Consider the following 16205-nt stretch of genomic DNA (forward strand, 5'->3'; position numbering starts at 1 on the left):
CGCGCAGCAAAAGGAAGCCGAGCCCCGGGGAAAGGGGCGTGGCCTTCCTCCGTCTGCTCATTCATAACTTTGCTGGGTAGCGGGAGGGTGGGGTGTGTTCAGAGGTGAGCCTTCTTGGATGCAGCGGGGGCTTATTCTCCGGTCAACAGGGTTAGGATGGCAATCGCCTATATTTTAGGAGATGAGGATTGGGCCGACGCCCGTCTTTTATCCCTCCGGGTTCAACTGGAGCAGCTCCTTTAAGGACAGTTTTGATCCGCAGCTGCCGTTATCAGAAAACGTCGCTTGCTGATTCATGCATATCTGTAAAAATAGAAGAGACGGGGGGGGTGAGGGGGGCATGCAATGATCTTCTTTTTTATTATTATTAAAGATTTTCTTGTTTTACAGAAGTATGTGTAATGTCTCTCGTATTTTTTCCGTGTAGCATTTTTACAAATCAGTTTCATTTGTTGAGACTTGGGGGGGGGGGAGATGAGGGGGTCGGGTGGCGAAGTTTCTATTTTGCTTAATGTATGTAGGGTTTGGTGTCAGCGTTGCTCGTGCAGGTTCTCTGCTGTTCATTTGTGTTTCTTTGGTGGTGAGACACGGGGACAAACAGAAGACACCTTAACTCCGGTATGGCATGCAATGATCTTCTGAGGACAAGGACCCTTCAGCCAGAGAAAGGGAAAGCAACGTCTGAACACAGGGGAAATAGTAAGCTGCCTTGCAGGAAGTGGGGCCACATAGCCACTGGTTCAGTATTATCTGCACTGACTGGCAGCGTGAAATATACTCAGAGTCGAGTGTGGATTTCATGCTCTTTATTCAGCTGATAGTAGTGAGGAATGCCAGTCCCCCCAAATGTCTGCTTTATATACATAATTTACATGTGATTCGCTAATTCCGGGATTATCCTATAGGCCAATCAGGTTGCGGATTCACTTCCACCTGGAGCTGGATTGGGTGGCTCCTGCGGACCAATCAGACTGCTGCATTCTGGATCCTATTGTTCTGGGACCAATCAGACTTCTGCATTTTGGATCCTATTCAACTCAGTACATAACACAGTGGTTGTCCAGGATTTCAGGTGGAAGGCTCTGCCAGGGGAAGGGCCATAGTTCAGTGGTGGAACAAGGGCTATGCCTTGAAAAGGTCCCAGCTTCAGTCTGCAGCATCTTCAGATATCCCTGTCTGAAATCCTGGAAAATTGCTGCCAGTCCGTGTAGACATTACTGAGCTAGATGGGCTTAACTCAGTACAAGGCAGCTTCCTATGTACGTGGAAACACGGGGAGTTGAACCTGGACCTTCTGCGGGCAAAGCAGATGTTCCACCACTGAGCTATGACCCTTCCACATACATTGTAATTGGTCCAAACTGCCCCCTTGCCTGGCCCTTTTGGAGGGGAGGAACTGCTGTGTTCTCTGTGTGATGCTGTGGTTAGAGTGTTGGGCTAGGACCTGTGAGACCTGGGTTCAAATCCCTTAAAGGTAAAGGGACCCCTGACCATTAGGTCCAGTCGTGGTCGACTCTGGGGTTGCGGCGCTCATCTCGCTTTACTAGCCGAGGGAGCCGGCGTACAGCTTCCGGGTCATGTGGCCAGCGTGACTAAACCGCTTCTAAACCAGAGCAGCGCACGGAAACGCTGTTTACCTTCCCGCCGGAGCGGTACCTATTTATCTACTTGCACTTTGACGTGCTTTCGAACTGCAAGGTTGGCAGGAGCCGGGACTGAGCAACGGGAGCTCACCCCGTCGCGGGGATTTGAACCGCCGACCTTCTGATCGGCAAGTCCTAGGCTCTGTAGTTTAACCCACAGTGCCACCTGCGTCACCCATCAAATCCCTTACAGAGCCACAAACCCGGTCAGTCTCTCGGTCTGTCTGTCTGCCTACCTCACAGGGATGTTGTCAGAATAAAAGGGAGCCGGAGAACCACGCATGCAGCGCTGCTTGCAGAACTTGACTTGATTGTGCTTGTTAATCAGTAACTGCAGAAAATAGATGCAAAAGGTTTGCTTCTAATGCAAGCCTTCTTTTAAAAAAACAAAACACCAGGATTCTCACTGGAGGAACACAATGACACTTTCTGGGTCCTATTATCTCCAGCATATAAGCAGCCTTTTTAATTTTTTTCCTGCTTTGTACCTGCTCTGTTTTCAAAGGTTTGTGTGGGCTTCCCTCTTTTCCTATGCTTTGTATTCTGTATCACCAGGACTTAATAATTAGCTGGTTCCCAAAAGGCCAGATTTACATGAGTGGGTGGATTCAATAGGAGCAATACAACCAGCCTCCCACAGAGAGATGGGAGGTATACAATACGTAGTTTAAGAGCTTAGTACATCTTTTCCCTAATATAAAGATAGCTGTAGCTTGTACAACAATGTTTTGGGAGCCAATGGAACAATTCTAAGATACATTAAGGGGTCTTTTGACTTACAAGTGTCCAAAATTTGGCTAGTAACATTTAAGTGATTTATCAACTGGTTATAACTCTCCCCCCCTTCAGAACTAACGGTTTGCTCCAATGTAAATTTATGTGGATTTAACTGTTTAATTCAATTAGCTCAAAGACTGACAACGCAACCAAAGGGTTACTTACTCCCCGATAAGTAACTCCACTTTCCTGGGAATAAGGCCGATTGAACTCAGTAGGTGTTACTTCTGAGGAGATGTGCAATAGATCGTGCGACAAGATTCTTTTTACCAGGTTGGTTCTCTCATTAACGTGCAACCAGGCAAAGGCAAGATTATAAGACAGTACAGCTGAATCCTGTTTAGTTTTGTACAAATAAGTGCTGTACGTATATCCTCCTCTTTATCTTCTACTAGATTTTCCACTAGAGGGCGCGCCGTTCCCAGCTATAGAAGAAATCTAAGTTGATTTTCAACAGGTTGGAAACGGCGCAATCACATTTCAGCAAACCCTTTCACGAGGTTATGTTTAGTTCCTCGGTGCGTATTTTTAACTTCAGTGGCACGGATGGAATAGCAAGACATTTTGGCTTTCTGTTGATTCTGTGACCATTCCAGGCTTTCCTTTAGCCCACTATTGAGTTATCTGCCAGCAAAAAGGGGACACATTTCCCCGAGGAGGTGGGTTCACTGCATAAGGAAAGCGGCGAGGTTTGATAGATGTAACCGCACCTCGAAGGAGAGGAGGACGCGTGGAGATCTATGGCTGCGCACGGGGTTTGCGTAAAGGCGCCGCTTGCCCTGCAAAGGAAGGCTAAGGTTTAAGCATCAGTTTGAAAGCCTGTATTTCTCAACGGGCGACGCCGACTCTTCTGTGCTGCCTTTGATACAGTAGAGAGGAGGAAAGTTTGCTCCTCCCTCTCCTAAACGACTCGCATCCCTGGCGGCGGCAGGTAAGGAGTAGTTACCCTTAATAAGTTTTCTTCGTGATAAGATGATCCTTTCGAATGCTAAACAGTTATGAGAATCCCGGTCAACCTACTTGCATTCACACGTGACAGTTTTATACTAGCTTCCTTAAGGCGATGCTTTAACGCAAACGTAAACCTTCCATCGGCCAGAATGTGCCTTCGGTTTCTCGGTCGAGTTCCTTCGCGCATTCTCATGTGCTATAGGGGAGGCTGCACGTAATCCACGTGGCGCGCAAGCATCCTCAAGCCCGGGTGGTAAAATTAGCCATTTGGAAAAAGAGTAGCTGGCCCCCAGTTAATTATACGTTTGACATAATACCAGCCCGGGAAGGTATACAATTCCGCTTCCGCAATGCTTCCCTGTTTTTGAGGTGGAAATGATAGGATGCAAGTACATAGAATTTGATTTCTCTCTGTTTGATTACGGTATATTTGAGAGCGGGCAGCTGAACGTGTGAACTGACTGCGGCAAGCACCGGGTGTACGGTAAGCGGAACCAAAGCTCCATTTTCGATGTAAGAGCTGTGGCAATTTATTTACACATGCAAATAGTGATTTGATATTGCACCCATCCGGTTGACGTCTTTTTGGAACGAATCAGCCTCAGAAATTGGATATATATCCAATTGAGATATATATATATTGATAGAAGACTTGGGGGCATTTATAAAGGCTGCAATCCTGGGCTCTTTAATCCGGAGTAAGTACCATTGTGTTCACTGGGTTTCAAGTATCAGTATGGAGAGGCCAGAAATGTGCAAAGCAGAATTTCACAGCCTCAGCCCGAAGTATGTTTACTCGGAAGCAAGTCCTACTGCGTTCACTGGGGCCTACGCCCAGGTAAATGTAGCGAGGGCGAGGCTGCAATCCTAGACACGTTTACTAGGAGCTAAGCTTCATTGAACACAGTGGGACTTCACTTCCGAGCAAAAGGCGTGCGTCGGATTGAGCTGCTTGGCTTCACTTGCGCGCAGGCATTTCAGAGGGCTACATTGCGGCCGCCTGATTTGAATAACTATTGCTGCCTCTCACTCAGTGATGTTGCTTTTATTACATTTACGCTGCACACCGCCCATCGAAGGGCGATTTTGGGAATGCTTCACCGTGGCTGCAATTTTAGGCATGCTTCCATGAAAAAGTGCTAACTAGGGAGAGCGCTAAGGGTCGGCATGTAAGGAACTGTCAAGGCTGCTTTTGTAATGGTGCACTTGGCCTTTGCCTGCAACGAGTCCTTTTGCCTCCTCCTGCTCGCTGTCTGCAGCCTCGCCTTTCCAGCCACCTAAGTTGTAGAAGACCTTATGGGCTTAATACTGCAAGTCCGTAAGGTTTTGTATAAAAAAAGAAGTTCATGACTTTTTGGAGAACGCCGAGCATCGCCCCAAACCCTCTCAACAACCTGGGCTTGGAAATAGGATTAGGTTGATTAATAATAGTAATAATACCCAGGCTATCTGGGTGGTTTTTCCAAGTGGTGTGCGTGAATGAAAGAAAGGCACTCTGTACGCGCGCAGAGGCACTCTCCCCCCGCTCCTTGCATCCCATTGGCCTGCAAACCCTCTCAACAACCTGGGCTTGGAAATAGGATTAGGCTGATTAATAATAATAGTAATAATACCCAGGCTATCTGGGTGGTTTTTCCAAGTGGTGTGTGTGAATGAAAGAAAGGCACTCTGTACGAGCTCAGAGGCACTCTCCCCCCGCTCTTTGCACCCCATTGGCTCTCCCCTTCCCGCGTCGAGGCGCCTCTTGCCTGCAGGGCGCGCGCGGCGGAGCAGGTGGCGGCGCGGGAGCTCCCAGAGACGCGCGCCGTCGCCTGGCCTTGCGCGCTGCTCGGGCTGCCCTGCGGGAGGAGGAGGAGGCGGTGGCGGCGGCGCCGGCGCCCTCGCTCTCTCCGCCACTTCCTCCGAGGCCCTCGGCTAAGTCGGTCTGGCGGGGCTTGTGGGCTGGAGGAGCCTGGAGGGAGAGAGCCAGCCAAGCTCGAAGGGCGGGCGCTTGTTCGCCTGCCAGCTCCGCTTTGCAAGCATGCGGCGTCGGCGTCCCTGGTGCTTTGACAGGAGGAGAGGCTTCGCCTTGCTGCCTCCGCCGAGTCCACGCCTGCTCCCTTCCCCCTGAGGAGAGGGAGAGGGAAAACGCCGTCGCGTGAGGTGGTGGCCACGCCGCAGGGATTTGCGCCCCGAAGTTGACCAAAGGTATCCCCAAAGCGCGCGCGCGCGCGGACTTTGGCGCCCGCGCGCGCTGCGCCGAAGTTGCACCCAGGACAGGCGCGCGCGGGGTGCACGGTGAGAGGGCGCTCGCGCGAAAAGAGGGGCGCGCGGGGGGATCCACTTGTACCCTGAGAGGGTATTTAGCGCGGGGCTCTGAGTGGGACCCTGGATGGGCACTTGGTAAGCAAGGTGTCTCTGAGCATGCACAGAGACCCCTCCGTCAACCCTGGGCAGCTTCAGCTAGTTTCCCCATTAATTTAAGAACTTAAGGCATAGCTGTTAACTTTTCCCTTTTCTTGTGAGGAATCCTATTCGGAATAAGGGAATGTCCCTTAAAAAAGGGGAAACGTTGACAGCTATGACTTAAGGAGAGCAAATTTATGGAAAGGTGTGTGTGTGTGTGTGTTTGTTTATTTGTGGGCCTGACGTATGGGATGAGGCAGGGATGCCCAAACATTTTTCAGAGAGGGTCAGATTTGATGAAGTGAACATGCGTGAGGGCCAAAGTTGTTGAGCTTTTTCAAGGATTTTACCCCAGAAGATAGACTGCTACAGGGGCCGGATTAGCCCCCCGAATCAGACTTTGGACATGCCTGGGATGAAGGAAGGGGTGGTGTTCTCTCTTGGCCATCTTGCTCAGTGGTGCCGACAAGGGGCTTGGCAGCTTTTTGAGAGGCGCCCTCTCAGCCTCGCTCGCCACTCCGGGGCAAATGTCTGCTTTCCCCCAGGTTTCATTCTGGGATTCGGACAGCCAACCTTTTCACATGGGCCGAAGCAGGTGGTGGGATGTTTTCAGAGGGGAGTGCAGAGGATGGGCTCCAGAGCTCTGCTCTTCGGCTGATGGGTTGCGGCCTGATCCGAGGTGCGTTGCTGCAAGAGCACTACCACCGCACAAATATAGGGTAAACGATTAAGGGAAAAGGGTCCCCAGACGCATGTTTGGGTTAAAAGTGGGTCCTGGGTTTGAAAATACACTTTCTCTGAAGGAACGAAAGATTGAAATCTCTACACAGTGTTTGCTGAGTGCAGGCAGGCTGCACAGACGCAGTGCCTGAGAGTTATTTGCATGGCGGGGAGGGCCCTGCAGATCTAAACACTATTCCGGCATCGTTTTAGAAACCCTTATTTGGAAATAGGCTATAGCACTATCAATATGCCCGGCAGGAAAGATCTGTTCCTGTGCTGAGATATTGAGACTGGCATGTGTGTGTGTGCATGTGGGAGGGGCAGCTATTGGAGGAACAGGTGTTGCTTTAACTGGGTGGCGAAGAGAGAGCCTTGGAGAGATGGATCTGGCAGTCTCTTTAATGTAGTCACATTTATTGTATTTTATTTTCAAAAATAATTCCTTCTCACCTGCCCTTGGAGTGGGTTGCAATATTAAAGCATCAATCACACGCCAATAAAACAGCAGCAAATCACTAAAATCCAACCATCTGTTAACATATTATATAACACCGGCTAGTTATGCAGATCAGCCAAATTTTTGACACAAAAGGCCCGTATCCAACTAGGTTTTACTCAGAGTAGATCCATTAAAATTGACAATCCTAAATCAGGTCCATTAATGTCAACAAGTCTACTCTTTGAGCATTGATGATGGATACAAACTGAAAGTATTCAGCTGGTGTCAAAAAACGAACAACATAGATGCCAGCTGGATCTTTAGGGGATGCTTGTTCCATAACTTGGGTGCTGTTACAGAGGAAGTCCTCTTGCAGGTCACAGACCCCTGAATTTTGCTGAATGATGGAACTACAGTGGTATCTCGGGTTAAGTACTTAATTCGTTCCGGAGATCCGTACTTAACCTGAAACTGTTCTTAACCTGAAGCACCACTTTAGCTAATGGGGCCTCCTGCTGCTGCCGTTCCGCCGGAGCACAATTTCTGTTCTCATCCTGAAGCAAAGTTCTTAACCTGAAGCACTATTTCTGGGTTAGCAGAGTCTGTATCCTGAAGCGTATGTAACCTGAAGCGTATGTAACCCGAGGTACCACTGTACTAAAAGGACCCCTGAGTGGATCTCAGACTACGTGCAGGACAGTAGTCGGAGAGAACTGAGTCCTTCATGTAGCCAAATGCCAAGCTTTTCATAACAGAACCAAACCTTGGATTGGGCTTGGTGACAAATTGGCAGTGAGTACAGGTCTTTTAGGACTATTATTATATGGTTTTGAGCCATTGGGTCCACCCAAACAGTCTTCAAAAGCAGCCCCAAGTAGAGCACATTGCAGTAGTCTAAGCAAGAGTCTAAGCAGTAATCTAAGCAATTTGTGCTCTAGAGGTTACTAGAGCACAAATGACCATAGCCTAGCTTCCCTTGTCCTATTTAGGATAATTTGATCTTGTTGTGTCCATTATTTATTGCTTTTATATCCTCTCCCCCCCCCCACAAGGAGCTCAGAGTGACATACTCAGGAGCTGAGTTTTATCTTCAAAACAACCCTGTGAAGTACGTTGGGCTGAGAGTCCTCAACTCAGTAAAGTTTAATGGCTGAATGGCGATTTGTACTTGGCTCTCGCTGGTCCAAGTCTGGGGGGTGGGGGACATTTTTCAGCCCAAGGGCCACATTCTGGCTGAAGGTGAGAGGAAGGATGAGACTTTTCTTGGGAGGAGTGATTTGTCCCCAGTGAAGGCTGACAGAATTAGGTGCCCAAGATTTCCCATGGAGATGATGTTTCTTCTTCTCAGGGATATTGCAAACCCTGTGGTCTTGAGAACATGGGTGGTTGCCAGATAAGTTGGCCAACTTTTATCATATTGCAATAATAGCCTGGATGAAAGAAAGGGACAGTAAAAACCAGTAGCCCCTGTGTGCGGTTTCAAATCTGCAGAGATTTTACACACGAAGAGCTTTTCCGTGCCGCAGGGACGGCGGTTCAATGTTGTCCTTTACATGGAAACAGTTAACAGTCCTCGTATTCTAATCCACGAATCGGCGGGGCCCCTCCCCAAAGCGAGTGAGGATTGTCGCTTTTCTGCCACGGGGCTGAGTAGCCAACACGGCTGGAAGCATTACGGATCCCAAAGTCCCAGAGTTGGGTTCCTTGGCTTGGGAAGCAGGGCAGGGGAAAAAAAGGAAGAGTGTTGAAATAGCTTTGCAAGGTTCAATTTCTTCTTGGCTCCTGTGTGCGTATATGGTAATGGAGGGGGGGGATAACGGGGAAGGAGGTTGCAGGCTTGATAAACTGACTCGTGAGCGAGAGAAAAACCTAGCTCGCTTTTGCTCCTCTGGCCAGCTCCCCCACCCTCCTGCCCTTATTGGAGTACCTCAGCCTCCACGCTGCGATCATGCTGTTCTCTGTGAGTCTGCTTTCCTGGCCAGCACAAACCTCGGCTGTTATGGTTGCACCGTTTCCAAAGTCCGGGTTGTATTCACTGCCCAGTTTGCTTTAGTCATTCAGATTCTGGCGGGGTGCATTGACTTTCCCCCTTCTTCTTTTGCTTACAGCTTCTCCCCCCCCCCCCTTAAAGGTGCAAGAGGAGGATGGCTTATGCCAAGTCCACAGGACTCTCGTGGGAGATCACCTGGTTCACAGTGACCGCCATCTGTGCCCATCTACAGGTAGGCGAGGCTGTTGCAGTCTCAGCAGCTGCTTGTGGATAGGATGATGGATTAATCCTACGGACGAAAGGGGGAAATCCCAGCAAGTCGCTGAGAGGGGCTGTTAGCTCTAGTGTGTTGCTGGTGTTCGAATCAAAGGCAGCTGTAATAGGAAAGGCAATTTTTGTTGTTGCTGTTCCCATCCTTCCTTTAGACGACTTACATTCCGCCTTTTTTTTTTACAAGCCACAAGGCAGTTTACAGCAAAAACCGTATTAGATAAAAAGAATGCATAAAAATAACACAGTCCTTAAAATAACTAATAACAAATCGCTGAGTAGCAATTGCGAATAGCAGCATCTAGGGGTGAAGGAGGAGAAATCTGATTTAAATCACACCTAAAGGCAAACTTGCCTGCTTAGTGCTTTCTGAAACACACCAGCCACCCTTGGAAATTCTCACTTTTTAAGATTTTGCAGAGCAGTTCTCCAGCCTAAGTAATGTGCACAGAAACGCATAAACTAGGGCAAAGTGTGCATTTAAGTGCATATATTAGGGAAAATGGTATACAAAAAGGCATTGTATTAGTAAATTGTGCTTGCAAAAATACAGAATGCATACCAAAAAAGCTGGTGAATTTTCATGTGTGTGTTTTAAAATTGCGATGTGGAAAACTGGATTTATGATGGGAAAGATAAGAAACCGAGAAAACCAAAATTGACAGATTCATCTACACCTAGCAGCAGCTATTCCCCAGCTTTCACATGAGGCGGGCCGAGGAAAGCTGCCCGATGTGGGATATCTTTAGGGGCCTGAGTGGCAGACATTTAAATGCTATGGAGATTGGATTTCTGAAGTTGGCCATAACTCAGAAGGTCCCACGTTCAGTCCTTGGTGCCTCTAGTCACAAGGACCTGGGAGCAGGGAAAGACCTTTCGCCTGAGACCCTGGAGAGCTGCTGCCAGTCAGAGCAGACAGTGTTGTGCTAGGCGGACAAATAGCCTGATGTGGCAGAAGTCAGCTCGCTGTGTTGGATAAAACTCTGTCTAGAGTCCAGACGTGTACAATAGCCTTGCAAGGAGCTGTTCCTGCTTCCTCCCACTCAGCCACCCTACAGCTGGGGGGGAGAGGCAGCAAGTGGACCGTTTGGGCAGCGCGGAGCCTGTGCGTGCCCAAGCCACCGCGTCTCTCTCAGGAGAGATGCGTGGTTCAGGCGTGCTGCAGGCTTTGTGGTGAGTGCTGCCTAGCAATTTGTCACCGCCCTCAGTGGTGACACCTGGGGCGTTTCACACCCACCGCAACCCCCTTCCTCTGCCCCTGCCCACTGGTCCATATAGCAGGGCTGGGGTCAGCACCTGGCACCATAGCTGTCAACGTTTCCCTTTTTTTAAAGGGAAATTCCCTTATTCCAAATAGGATTCCTTGCAAGAAAAGGGAAAAGTTGACAGCTATGCCTGCCACCCTTACGCAGCTGACAGGACCCACCGCTGGTGCACACTACTTCTTTTTTTTTTTTTTGCTAGCCCAGCGCTGTGACCAAGCACTGGGCAGCTAAGCCGGGCGGCCATTTTTCATGTCACACAATTTCACTTCCCCTGGCATGCTGTCGCTCTGAGGCATTGTGGGAAATTAAAATGGTGACTAGTACAGTCATACCTCGTGTTGCGTTTGCTTCAGGTTACATCTTTTCAGGTTGCGCCCCGTGGTGACCCGGAAGTACCAGAAAGGGTTACTTTCGGGTTTTGCTGCTTGCGCATGTGCAGACATGCAAAAGGACGTCACACGCATGCGCAGACACGGCAAATTGTGAGCCGCGCATGCACAGATGCGTATACGCGGGGTGCGTTCTGCTCATGTTGCGAACGGGACTCCGGAACGGATAACATTCGCAACCAGAGGTACCACTGTATCAGACCCCCAACACAGTGGTTCTGGTGCTACCGGCGGGTAAACCCTCCAGAGCCACTGAGGAATGAGGGAATACTTTGCCCACAGCCCCTTCAAAGCGGAAGTTAGCCTTGCCGCATGTATCTGTGGAAGGCCACAGACTAGACAGCTAAATCCAAGGTCAGATTAAGACTTTTCCGTTGCCTGTGTTGGCAGATCCAAATGTCACAGCACTCCCCCTGCCCTGGTTAAATATATCGTGGGTTGGACAGAAGGAACAGTGAGTTGAAGGAAAGCAGTTGCTAATGCTCTCCTGCAAACCCAGGGTTAGCAAGTGTTGTGTGTTGCTTCCCCACCAATGTCATAGACAGTTCCCATCATCCCCTGCCATCATGGCAAATAATGGGAGTTGCAGTCCACAACATGAGGAGGGCACAACGTTTGCTACACCTGCTCAAGTGCTAGCAATTTGAACAACGGGTTGTGTAGCAGGTCTCACGTCTCATAAAGCAGAGCAACTTTCTCATGCAACTCTCTGGTATTAGGCCTAAAGCAGCTGTTGGGTGAGCGTAAGACACCTTCCACATGTAAGAAGGCTTTCCCTCCTCTGGATTCCACCCAATGTTATAAGATAAATATTTGGCCATTTCCAGATCTCGTCTGGTTATTATAAGAACCTTGGCTGCAATCCTAACCCTTCTCACCTGGGAGTAAGCCCCATCGGATGCAAGGGGGCTTCCTTCTGTGAGTAGACATGGTTAGGCTTGCAATTCATTTTAATATGGAGAATTTGGGTGCCTGAGTTTTCTTGTTTTCTCTCTCCCCATCTCCTTTTGTATATTCAGGTTGTAAGCCTGAGGGGTAGGTAGGGACTGTGCTGATTTGTGAGCGATTCTGGGAACCTTCTCGGACAAGGAGCAGGGTAGAAATGGTTTAAACAAATTTCTGCCTTTAAATGGTATGTCGAACTGGGAATGGGAGAATCCGTCAATATAGGTTTCTCATTTTTCTAGATCTAAAATTCAGTTCTCTACGTTTCTTCATCAGTTTGTGACACACACCCCCGAGCCATAATAAAAGTGTATCAGCTTTTTAGTGTGAATTTCTTCTAATAAACACACGTTTGGATGTTGTTTTCCTCACATACACACTTTTCTAAAATACTTGTTTATTCAATGCATTTTTGTGCATTATTTTCACAGATATATGAATTTGCATGCACACCTTCCCCGAGTGTGTGCGTTTTTTAAAAACACATTACTTGGCAGGGTTGCCTTAATCTACCTCAGGATACAGCTGGCCCTAGTCATCTTTCTTATGGTTTATAGCTAAAGAATAAAATTATTACGATTAGTACTTCTCATCTCCCTATACAGTGGTACCTTGGGTTACATACGCTTCAGGTTACACACGCTTCAGGTTACACACCACGCGAGGAAGTCAGGAAAATAAGTTAACTAAAGATGAGAAACTAAGAAAGAGGGAACTTTTGTTTTTTTATATGTGTTTTTTCTTTTTCTATTTTTGTGTTTAATGTTTGTATTTTGTGATTTTGTATCTTTTTCGTTTTTTGTATTTTTCTAAACTTTTCTATTGATAAAACCTAATAAAATATTATATATATATATATATATATATATATATATATATATATATATATATATATATATAAAAATACACACCCCGCTAACCCAGAAATAGTGCTTCAGGTTAAGAACTTTGCTTCAGGATAAGAACAGAAATCGGGCTCCGGCGGCGCGGCAGCAGCAGCAGGAGGCCCCATTAGCTAAAGTGGTGCTTCAGGTTAAGAACAGTTTCAGGTTAAGAACGGACCTCCGGGACAAATGAAGTACTTAACCTGAGGTACCACTGTATAAAAGATTTGCTGCTTGTTCTCCCCCGCCCCCTTCTGATTATAAGATCAGTTAGAACCAGTGGCGTAGCTAGCCTGCAGGGCGGCTGAAGAGGAGACGGGGGGTGACCGCAGGCCCCACGCCACTGGAAAAGGTGCCTGAGCCACCACATCACCCCTGGGAGAGACATGTGGCTCGGGCATGCTGCAGGCCCCACAGTAAGTGTTGCCTGCTGGGTGAGTGGCGCCCCGTGCGCCCCCCTGCCCCCCCAGCTACGCCGCTGGTTAGAACTGCCAACAACAATGAAGATTGCTATAATTTTGAGGTAGAATGGTGGTTTTGTGTTATAAGCTCTAAATTCTGAGGTAAAATGGTGGGTTCAAATTGAAAGCTCTGAGGTAAAAGGTGGCTTTGCCTTCAAACCTATGCTTCTGCGCAGACTTTAAAAGCCAGATTAGAAACCTCCCCAAAGGAGAGATGCTTACAAATCTGCCAAGCGTACTGTTCAATGAAATATTTGGTTTTATCTCTGACATGGCTATTCAGTGACAGCATTACCACAAAGCTTATGCAAGTTCCTGCAGTTGCTTTATGACTAATGGCAGCTTTAAAAATTAGTATTCTTGGGATCCAAACAGCTGCTTTCCCCAGTTTGCTTGGATAGAAAAAAACACAAGGGATATTAGAAAGTCAAGTAGTACTGCTTTTAAAATTAGTTTTATGCTAACATGCTTGTTTATATATTCTACTTGCTTTGATCAAAATAACAACACCGAGAACCAGTGATAGCAAGAATAGGCTGTTTGCCTCAGCATTTTATTCCTCTTCCTTCAGTCACTATTTCATTGAGAATTGTAGCATTCTTAGAATAAATTGGAATAAATAAGAATTATCTTAAGATAAAACTTTTCCAACATGATTGGCTTGAATCTGCCACCAATATATCTGTTTCAGTCCTGAGCATGAGAGGAACACAGGAACTGACTTTATATAGACCAGGCAGGGCCAAACTTGGCTCTCCAGCTGTTTTGGGACTACAATTCCCATCATCCCTCACTAACAGGACCAGTGGTCAAGGATGACAGGAGTCATTGTCCAGCAGTGGACCACAAGTTCTCCACTCCTGGCATGTATTGTTCACTCTCTTACGAGAATGACATTTTCCAGATGTAAATCTGAAATCAGATCCTGGCATTGGGATTGCAAACCAGCCAACAATAATGGGTGCATATGACCCCACTCCTGGATAATTATTTCTTACTAATTTAATTGTGACAGTACTTATTTGCAGTGTGTTCTGGACCAAAGTGCAAGCCCCACATGCCAGTTTGCGATGGGTGGTGCGTCTGTGTTGGTCACATAGGGTGCACCCAGATTGTTGCTATCCCATCGCAGCAAATTCGCATTGCACAAATATTGGTGGTTGGGAATTTTGCACATCAAACCCACTTCCAGAGCCAGTGTGGTGTAGTGGTTAAGAGCGGTAGTCTCGTAATCTGGTGAACTGGGTTCGCGTCTCCGCTCCTCCACATGCAGCTGCTGGGTGACCTTGGGCCAGTCACACTTCTTTGAAGTCTCTCAGCCCCACTCACCTCACAGTGTGTTTGTTGTGGGGGAGGAAGGGAAAGGAGATTGTTAGCCGCTTTGAGACACCTGAAAGGGAGTGAAAGGCGGGATATCAAATCCAAACTCTTCTTCTTCTTCTTCCCCCAAAGATCACTTTTTGCGATAAGAAAAGTGATAGCACAATGCACTGGAAAGCATGGAATTAACACCTGCTTTGACTCAACTGTCATTTAACCTGCGGCAAACAAATTAGAATTAATGCTCATTACATAGCTAACATCACATAATCTCCCTGCAAACAAATGCTTGGTGAAGTGATTGTTTATTGATAAATGCCCTTTAAAAAAAACAGTTGTTTAAATCACAATTGCAAAAGAACATTAATATAAACTGAGAAGAGGAATTGTATCTGTGTTTGATTTATATTTAATGTTGTAGCAAGGATAGTAAAACAACGTTTGAAAAGCTGACTAGAAGAATCTGGTTTCCAGAAATCCTTGGGTTTGTCATGCTTCCGGACAGCTTAGAAACTCGCTGAATGCAAGTTAGCCCAGCTGAACTGTAAAACAATGTTCAAAGCGCTCTTAAGATGGTAATTACCCCATAGCTGATGCATGCTAACCGTTGCCATTACTGTCAATGTGGGCGATCCTCATTGTTTAATAATGCTGCTTTCTAGGGCTAAGTAAGTGGAGAGTTTGTTTATGGGCGGAAATCATGCTGTACTTCTCTTTCCTCTGCCAAAAATCTGGATGGTTAGTAGAAGTGATTTTAGGATGTTTTCTCCTGTTGTTAACATACATGCTTCTTGCAAGCAGCAGCCAAAGTTCTACACTCCAGAGGCACACCCAGAACTTTCACATGCCTTGTAAACCTCAAGAAGTTCTTAAAAAACTTCGACTTCAATCCTTTGCGCCTATAAGCAGACACCTTAGCCCAGCTTCCAGATGGTGTGGACTACAGCTCCCATAATTCCCGAGGCTCATGGGAGTGGGAGTCCAAGAACATCTGGAGGGTGTTGTGCTGACTGCCCCTGTTTGGCTGGGAAATATTTATAACCCCTTCCATGTTAGACCCCCAAGGCTGAAGAGTAAGCTAGTGGCCACAGGCAACAAGCCAATACCTCCAGCTTACCATATAATCGCAGAGTTGGAAGGGATCCAAATGGTCATCTAGTCCAATCCCCTGCAAAGATTCCCTGATGGATGGCCATTCCTGGGACCCAGCCAATAGATACATAGGAGGCTGCCTAATATGTCAACCTGTTTGTCCATCTAACCCAAGGATGGAGAACCGCTGGCCCTCAGATATTGTTGAATCCCCATCAGCCCCAGCCAGCATGTTCAGGGATTATGGGAACTGTAGTCTACCAACATCTGGAGGGCTGCTGGTCCCTCATCCCTGATCTAGCCCATCAGTTCTGTCTGGTAGTAGCTCTCCAGTAGCGGCATTGCCCATCACCTACTTACACCTTCATTCTTTGACCTGGAGATGCCAGGGATTTATACTTCACCACCTTTTCCTTCAAGGAGCTCAAAGTGGTGTACGTGGTTCTCTCCCCCCCCCCCCATTTTGTCCTTACAACTACCCTGTGTGGTAGGATAGGCTGAGAGACAAGGACTAGCCCAAGGTCCCCTGGTAAGCTCAACAGCCAAGTGGGGATTCAAACCCTGGTCTCCCAGGTCATAGTCAGACGCTCTAACCATTAGACTGCAGTGGGTTAACTTTGCAACCTTCTGCCATGTGTAAAGCTTATGCTCTACTACTGAGCTCTGGACTG

At 47.5% G+C, this 16205-nt stretch overlaps 1 protein-coding gene across 2 annotated transcripts in view; it reads left to right on the forward strand.

The window, feature by feature from the left end:
* The first annotated feature begins 9026 nt into the window (after nt 1–9026).
* ADAMTSL3 (ADAMTS like 3) overlaps nt 9027–16205 on the forward strand; it is a 278004-nt gene continuing 270825 nt past the window's right edge. The window contains exon 1 of one of the 2 annotated variants that reach the window (XM_081171011.1): nt 9027–9140. In XM_081171011.1, the coding sequence (XP_081027137.1) occupies nt 9063–9140 (78 nt within the window). In that variant the 5' untranslated portion in view covers nt 9027–9062. Of the gene's footprint in view, nt 9141–12968; nt 13078–16205 lie in introns of those variants that run through there. The other variant, XM_081171012.1, reaches the window with a different exon arrangement.

The sequence above is a fragment of the Podarcis bocagei genome, assembly GCF_964188305.1.
Source record: "Podarcis bocagei genome assembly, chromosome: 14".
Lineage (NCBI taxonomy): Eukaryota > Metazoa > Chordata > Lepidosauria > Squamata > Lacertidae > Podarcis > Podarcis bocagei.